The sequence below is a fragment of the Microcebus murinus genome, chromosome 12, assembly GCF_040939455.1.
Source record: "Microcebus murinus isolate Inina chromosome 12, M.murinus_Inina_mat1.0, whole genome shotgun sequence".
Classification (NCBI taxonomy): domain Eukaryota; kingdom Metazoa; phylum Chordata; class Mammalia; order Primates; family Cheirogaleidae; genus Microcebus; species Microcebus murinus.
In genome coordinates, this window is record NC_134115.1 from 20,745,747 (window position 1) to 20,754,324 (window position 8,578).

The 8,578-nt window shown below is 42.3% G+C and overlaps 1 protein-coding gene across 5 annotated transcripts in view; it reads right to left on the reverse strand.

Moving 5' to 3' along the window:
- Nucleotides 1-8,147, reverse strand: part of CEP78 (centrosomal protein 78) — a 45,001-nt gene extending 36,854 nt beyond the window's left edge. For 2 of the 5 annotated variants that reach the window (XM_076008608.1, XM_076008606.1), the window contains exons 1-5: nt 7,614-8,135; nt 4,603-4,775; nt 4,437-4,509; nt 3,771-3,874; nt 1,452-1,626 (exon numbers count right to left, since the gene is read on the reverse strand). In XM_076008608.1, the coding sequence (XP_075864723.1) occupies nt 1,452-1,626; nt 3,771-3,874; nt 4,437-4,509; nt 4,603-4,775; nt 7,614-7,866 (778 nt within the window). In that variant the 5' untranslated portion in view covers nt 7,867-8,135. Of the gene's footprint in view, nt 1-1,451; nt 1,627-3,770; nt 3,875-4,436; nt 4,510-4,602; nt 4,776-7,613 lie in introns of all 5 variants that reach the window. The other 3 variants (XM_076008607.1, XM_076008605.1, XM_076008604.1) reach the window with 2 other exon arrangements.
- Nucleotides 8,148-8,578: the final 431 nt, after the last annotated feature.

The window sequence follows — 8,578 nt, forward strand, 5'->3', positions numbered from 1 at the left end:
AACTCTTACCACAGAAGAATAAGCATAGGATGTAATTATCTAGCTAACTAAATTAATAAAAACAGCCAGTAAATCCCACTAGTACTTAATACAAATTAAAACAATGAAATATAATTGTTCTCCTATTAGATTAGGCCAAGATCATATAACAAAAGCCTTTAAAATATGCATACTCTGTTAACATGGTAATTTTTCTTCTAAGGATTTACCAAAAGGAAATAATCAGAGATATGGGCAAGGATGTATATCAAGTGCTGTTTATAACAGTGAAAAATATATCTAACAAGAATGAATAAGCTAAGTGTACTATGGTATGTTAACATAATGGAACTCTTTTTTTTTTTTGAGACAGAATCTTGCTTTGTTGCCCAGGCTAGAGTGAGTGCTGTGGCATCAGCCTAGCTCACAGCAACCTCAAACTCCTAGGCTCAAGCAATTCTGCTGCCTCAGCTTCCCGAGTAGCTGCAACTACAGGCATGCACCACCATGCTCAGCTAATTTTTTCTATATATATTAGTTGGTCAATTAATTTCTATTTATAGTAGAGACGGGGTCTCGCTCTTGCTCAGGTTGGTTTAAAACTCTTGAGCTCCAACGATCTGTGTTAGAGGCAAGGACCCTCAAAGACCCTTAACTCTCTTATGACTTGTCTTACCCACGGGCTTCGCCCTGGAAAATTCCTAGGACAAAAACAACACCCCACCCTCCAGCTATAGCTCCGAAAAGAATGCGTTCCAAAATGCTCCAGGGTGTGCTAACTGCAATTGTTCCCGACCACCTGCCAGGTTGGGGTCCAGTAATCAGTCACAAACCTCGATACTGATGAGATACTGATTGGGGCTGATTAGCCCAAACCCAAGACTCACCGTCACCCCACTGCATTTTTTGTTTCTACTTCCTTGTTTCTGTATGCTTATAAAACCTACTAAGAATCTAAGTAAAGTAGACCTTGACAACCCTTTGCTTGGTCTCGTTCCTTTCTCTCGCCCATCTCTTTCAGGCAAGGTCCCCCTTGACCCCACGAGTAACAGAAGGTCCCGCTGGCCGGGACAGATCTGCCCACCTTGGCCTCCCAGAGAGCTAGGATTACAGGCGTGAACCACCGTGCCTGGCCATTTGTAAAGTTTTAAGTTTTAAAACTGACACAATCCAGTGTTTATGAAAGTGCAGGCCTCACATACACTGTTAGTGTGGACTACAAGATGACCAGAATTTTCAGAAGGCAATTTAGCAACATGTATCAAAAATCTTTATAGGTAATATTGGTATCTTATTACTCTTTATTTTCTATAAAGAATATACGTAACTTTTATAAAAGCTTAAAAGCAAAATAAAAGTTATTAGAAAAAAAGCTTTCAAAAAAAATCTTATGACATTATTGTGCCAAGAACTAAGCATAGTTAATATTAAAAAATTTAGTATTTTCCATTTTAGAAGTTCACTGAACTTACCTCTCAGCCATAAATCCTCACTGAGTGAGTCTGCAAAAGCACTTGCACCTACGTCACCAATCAGCGTGTTGCAATTCAGTGTGATACGCCTTAAGCCAGCCATACAGTCAAGATCAGGTCTCCTATAGCGAAGACTCTCAGCCCAGGTTTCTTCATGTCTTTTCATGGTCTGATACTTCAAAGATTTAATAAGATAAAATTAAAACACTTGAATAAGGAAACAGAAACACTAAAAGGAACTAAGTATGGCTGATTACGTCAGAGTTTTATACATACACATCAAGTGTATATGACAGGAAAGTCAACCTGACAGATTGATTAGACAGTACATTCTGTTTAGGAGTATAGTGACCCAGATTCTACTCTGCCACTGATTAGTTGTGTGACTCTAACCACTGGTGACCTGCTGATTATTTATGTAAACCAACAACTTAATTAACTTCTAAGAATTTTATTTTCCTTGTCTGCCAAATCAAGGAATTCATTCTAATCCTATCATTGCTGACCCTCTAAATTCCATCATGCCAAACACTTGATTGGGCATCCTACAAGTAGACATTGTTTTAACATGTGTCTTATTTATCAATAAATTATACACATGAAGTTCTATATACCTATTTTATGTACATTATAAACTATACAGAAATGACAGATATTTTTTAAATGCTATGAAAAATAAATACAGCGGCTCTAATATTTTCTTCTCCTAACCCAAGGGTTCTCACATACTTCTTTGGGTATGCATGCCAACTTTAGAGACCTAGAATATGCAAAGCCAGGTTGATAGACCTTAGAAAATTGGTGGCTTGAATTTTAAGCACAGGTATTACCTTAAAGACATATAATCAGTTTCTCTGTTCATAAAGTAAATTCTGGTAACAGGGAACACTGACTTTAAAAGGAAAAAAAATCTTTTATATTCTTAAACAACAAAAGACTCAAAGTTCCTATGATACTTTGTTAGTGTCAAAATTGTTAGTGTCATTTTTCTTTTTCTTTTTTTTTTTTTTTTTGAGACAGAGTCTCTCTTTGTTGCCCAGGCTAGAGTGAGTGCCATGGCGTCAGCATAGCTCACAGCAACCTCAAACTCCTGGGCTCAGGCGATCCTCCTGTCTCAGCCTCCCGAGTAGCTGAGACTACAGGCATGCACCATCATGCCTGGCTAATTTTTTGTATACATATTTTTAGTTGTCCAATTAATTTCTTTCTATTTTTAGTAGAGACGGGGTCTTTCTCAGGCTGGTTTTGAACTCCTGACCTCGAGCAATCCACCCACCTCGGCCTCCCAGAGTGCTAGGATTACAGGCGTGAGCCACTGCGCCCGGCCCATTTTTCTATTAATAATAACTGTATAAAAGCAATAAGAGGCAATAACAGCAAACACTTACACAGTACTTATTATGTGCTAGGCACTATTTTATACACATTAATTCATTTAATCCTCAGAATGCCTGACAAAGGCTTTTCTTATATATATTTTACAGATGAGGAAACTGAGGCATAGAGAGGTTAAGTAATTTGCCCATGGTCACCAAGGTATTAAATGGGAGAGCTAGGCTTTTAACCAAGGCTGTGTGGCTTCAGAATCCACACTCTTGACCATTACCTATCTGAGAGGTCAGTGAGTTTGCTCTGTTAAGGCCCAAAAATAAGCATTTTCAGCTTTGTGAATCATATAGTTTCTTTTGCAACTATTAAACTCCCCTGGAGTAGGGTGAAAGTAGCCACAGCTACTATGAAAACAAATGGGCATAGGTATGTTCCCAAAACTTTATTTACAAAAATAGGCATTGGGCTGGATTTGATCCACAAGCCATAGCCTGCCTATCCCTGATCTATATACCATCAAACTACTAAAAAGGCTTCAGATCAAATTATTAAGTAATTTTAGACCTAAATATAGTAGTTTTAACCAATATAAAGTTAGGTCACCTTTAAAATTATTGTTTTAAAACCTGTATTTACCAAATGTTAATGTAGTGATTTTTATTAGTTTATAAACTACAGTTATTTGAGTCATTTAAGAGCTGTAACAGCATAAACTTTCAGTGCCACAATAAACATTTTCAATAACTAAAAGTATATAAAAGTATTGCTCATAATGTATTATATTTTAAATATCTTATTTCTAGGATTAAGAATATTATCTTTACTAAATGGTAGAACCTCAAACTGAAAACTGGTCATGTTCATTCAACAAAACTAAAACTGTAACCACCATATGTATCAAAAAACAAAAATAATTGCCATCTTATATCAAAATACTCATGTGCCTCAATCACATAATATGTTTTCATGAAATTTTGAACATAAAGTCACCTTTAAGATCTTGGCCATGTGATCTGCTCCCTGCCATGTCAGATTACACCCCGTGAAGTTGACTGTCTGAAGAGGGATAGAGCTCTTTATACCTTGACAAATAACTAAAAGGAAAAAAAGACCACATATACAGTAAGATGAAGAACCTATACAACCGTGATTTGCTTTTCTTGTGTCTATTCTAGTTTATAGATGTATTCTTAAAATCACCATCTACAATTTTCCCAAGCAATTGATGGATTAGGGCATTCTAAAATATGTCAGTTATAAAGTGTTGTACCAATTTACACAATAGTTTAACTCTATTTAGATGCTAAAATTGAGTAACCTGAATATTGCAAACTTATTCCCCACCACACTGTAAAGTACTATGTACATTTTGAGATATTTGAAATAAAAAGAAAAATCTAAAAAGCCTAAGTCTTTCTCTTCCTGTTTTTATTTCCAACATAAGAACTCAATCTTGATTATCAATCAACAATTAAGTGTCAACTATAAACCCAGAATGTTATTAGGTGCTATACTAGAGCACCTAATCTACTAGAACAATAGAACATAGAGGACCTCAAACTGTTCCCTCAAATCGAAATGCAGACTACCTTATCCCTCCAGACCACTATTCCACACAGTCTGATGGGAAGAGAGTTAATTAAGATTTAAACTCACTTTCTAAACCTCCATCTCCAATTGGACAATTTGCAAGAGACAGGTGCACCAAAGAAGCCGATTTATTCAATCCCTTTAATGAGGGGAAAAAGTTAAAAATTTATTGAGTTTTTTTCCTCCAAAAGCAACTATCAAATGTTTGCAGGCCATGTTGGAGAAAGCTTACCTTTGTTAAAACAGTTAAATCTCTCTCTCTCAGAACTAGTCCATTTAGCTCCAGGTTCTTTAGCACACTTGATATACTTAAACAGCCTTTAAGAGCTTTACATAACTGGAAGGTCACATCTTTGAATCTTATGGCAGGAACACGACCTCTGCAAACTTTATTTATGTCAGAACCTAAAGCAAAGTTATTGTAAAGTTAGTGATTTCAATCATAGAGTTTATCATTAAAAAGCTTCTGCTCTGTGCTAAGACACAGTCCTCTTAAGGAGGGATACATGTAAACAAGCCCCATGAGATACACACAAACTATACAGAGAGAGGTTCTTCTGGAAGCAAAGAAGCTGCACCTAGGGGATGGCTTCAAGATACCCTGAAGTTAAATCTAGAAAGATGAGAATGACTACATGGGGCAGAGTGGGTGATGCATTAACCATAGAGGGAGCAGCATGTACAAAGGTATCCAAGCCTGACACCTGCAGGGCACTGTAAATACTGCAGGTGGAGATGACTAAAGCCCAGAGGAGTAGCGGGAAAAGAGTCAGAAATTAAAATAGGGAGTCTGAAGCAAGCCTGGGAGAGAGCTGGCTTCTATTTCACAGTTGATGAGGAACAGGACTACCACTGACACATTAAGGGTGCCCATAGCAGTTTAGAAAAATGTGCCTCACTGCTTCAGGGCCAAATAAAGGGAATGATTAGAAAACGCACCACTTCCTTAGGGCCAACTAACCCATGGGCTTGGTAGCACACAGCTTGGATATCAGTGGCTCTGTGCAACCAACACACACTGGTCCCAGGTGGGCATATCACTTTAAGTATATCTCTTCATTTCAGAAAAATCACTTGAACCATAGTAGGCAAATGAACTGAGAAAAATCAAATTCAGGGGCAGCAAAACCAGCTATGAGCTTCTGCAACAGTCCAGGCAAAACAATTATCTAGGAGGTTAAAATCTACAACCTAGACCTACTAGATGCAAGACATAAAGAAGGTTCAGTGAGGAGTACAGGAAGAGAAATTATCTGAAATACATTTTTCTTACATTCAGTGCAAAATACTAGGCAAGATCAAGTCCCCTAGCCTTGACTCCAAGGTTCCTCCCATCTTTATTTTGGTTTTTCTTGTGACTTTGATTAAGTAAAATCCCTTCAGAGGTACAGAACAGCTCCTACACCCGAATGAGATGCAGAGAATAATCTGATTTTTCTTCAGCAGGGGATGTGCTGAACTGTCCTTGCAGAAGAGATAATAGATGGTGCTAACCCCAGAGCCTAGAAAAGGGCCAGGCACATGACAAGGGGTCAAGTTTTTTTTCTTCCTTAAATAAATCAACAATAATTTCCTTTCCTAGATCTTCACACCCTCTCTCTCAGCTGGCTACTTTCCCTCAGCTTATAAATATATTGAAGACTATCCATTTAAAAACATCTTTATAACTTATCAATTTTCTGGATCTTCTTTATGGGCAACCTAGGTCCTCTTCCATGCCTTGAAACACCTGTCCTCCCACAAAGCCCAAATCTGTATATCTTGGGCTCACACCTGCCTAGCAGACACATTTGGATGCCCCACAGGCACCTCCTAAAACATTAAAGATGAACTAAGACCCTCTTCCCACCCCCAATCCTTTCCAGCTCTGCTGTGTCTCATGGAAAGATGCTGCTGTAAATTGTCACCCAAATTTGCTATCTTCCCTCATCTAACTGGAAGAATGGATGGGGTCACCAGGCCCCATCCATTCTCTTAGATGTCTGAAATCCAGCCCTTCTTTCCTATATCTTATTTTGGAGCATTAGATTAAAATTATTTATCCTCCTTCCCATTTTAATTTGCTCTCTGTATGGAGGTCAGAGTGAGCTCCTGTGGAAAGTCCATCTCATCATCCCTTTAGCAGTTTCCAACCTTCAGGACAAACATCAAACTCCCTCACAAGACAAACAAGGATCTTTCCTATTCAGCCCCCATCAGGTTTCCAGCCTCAACTCTTGCCATATTCTCTCCTGTTTTCAAGACTTTTGCACAAACTGCTCCCTCCTGTTATCTGGCTAGCTTCTACAGGGAGGTGTCTCTCTTATGTACAAAATGCTACTCTAAGTGCTAGAAGGAATAACATCATTCTGTCCTATGTCATGATTTACCTAACATGTTTTCCGAATAATCAAAGGGTTTAGATGCCTAATTATACCACCTTACATCTGTAAATGGTTTATATCTGTGAAGCACCCTACAAAATTCTTATAGACACATTTAAAAAAAAATGAAGACAGGCCGGGCGCAGGCCGGGCGCGGTGGCTCATGCTTGTAATCCTAGCACTCTGGGAGGCCGAGGCGGGCGGATTGCTCAAGGTCAGGAGTTCAAAACCAGCCTGAGCGAGACCCCGCCTCTACTATAAAAAAAAATACAAAGAAATTAATTGGCCAACTAATATATATATATATAAATTAACCGGGCATGGTGGCTCGTGCCTGTAGTCCCAGAGACTCGGGAGGCTGAGGCAGAAGGATCACTTGAGCCCAGGAGTTTGAGGTTGCTGTGAGCTAGGACGCCACGGCACTCACTCTAGCCTGGGCAACAAAGCGAGACTCTGTCTCAAAAAAAAAAAAAAAAATGAAGACAAAGGCTAGCATGTATTAATTTCCTAATTGCTTAATTCTCTATTAGACAAAAAAGTTATTGCATAAAACAGGTAACATCTGTCGAATGTTTAATGACGTCCCAAACTGTGCTAAGGGCACCAAGCATCAGTAACTCGGAGAATCCTCGCGATCACCATGTAACGTGGGTCCTGTTAGGAATCCCATGTTACGGTGGACAACAACACTAAGGCCCTCGACCTTGAGTGACTCACCCAGGGTCCCCCAGGCTGGTAAGTGTCCCAGGCCGCATACCCCGTCCACCACACACATACCCCGGCACTGGACACCAGTCAGGGCCCCGGTTCCACCGTAAACCTGTCTAAAAGCCCACTTGGTCGCACCGCCCGAGAGGCGCTGGTAGCGGGAACCACAAACCTGTTTCCCCAAGCCACGGCTGGAAGAAGCTCTTGATGGAGATCAAGGGCAGGTCTTTATTAATCTTGAGGGTGCTGAGCAGGGGCGCCCAGTCCACGACGCGGAGGCGGTCGGCGTTGAAGTCCAGCACGCCCTCCCGGAGGCAGGCGCGCACGGCGGGCAGCGGCACCGAGTCCTGCAGCGCGCACAGGTACTCGTAGTGCGAGAAGAAGTCCGCCGCACTGTCGCGGCGCAGCTTCACCGAGTCGATCATGGCCAGGGCGCGGCCTCGGGGGATGCCCGCCGCGGAGACTTCGCCCGCACCCACCGAGGGGCCCCGGGTCGCCGCCCGGCCGCTCCGTTACCCACGGCCAGGCGGGGGCGGCGGCCCCACACGGTGTGCAGGAGCGGCGGCTCGGCCAGAAGACGCGAGCCGGGCGCCCCGGGCTAGGCCCGCCCCTCAACGCCGAGCTCCCGCGCCGCCTCCCGCCCCGCCGCCCCGGCCGTTGGCGCCCGCCTCATAGTTCTCTGCCGGCGGAGCTGCGGTTCAAGCCGGTGGGCGGGTGCCGGCGGGGCGGTGCGCGAAGACGTCAGCACGTTCGCTGTGCGCCGGCACGCAGGCCCCGCCTCTGGGGCGGGGCGTGGGACGGGGCGTGGAGCGGGGTGTGGGGCGGGGCGTGAGGGCGGGTCTGTGGGGCGGGGCGTGAGGGCGGGTCTGTGGGGCGGGGCGTCAGGGCGGGTCTGTGGGCTGGGCCCAAAGATGGTGGTAGGACGGAAGTTTGGGTTTGTGAAAGGGTTTACCAATCGATCCGAATAAAAGTGAGATGTGGATGTGACAACGCATTTTTAAAAAAATAGTCTAAATTTCTAAGGAACGTGTCTGTGCTTGTGGTGCCCAGGACAGCGACTGCACTTAATAAGGGATGTATGAACCACTGAGTTCATGAACTTCCTCTGTCCATTAAATCTTTTATGTCTGTGTTAAT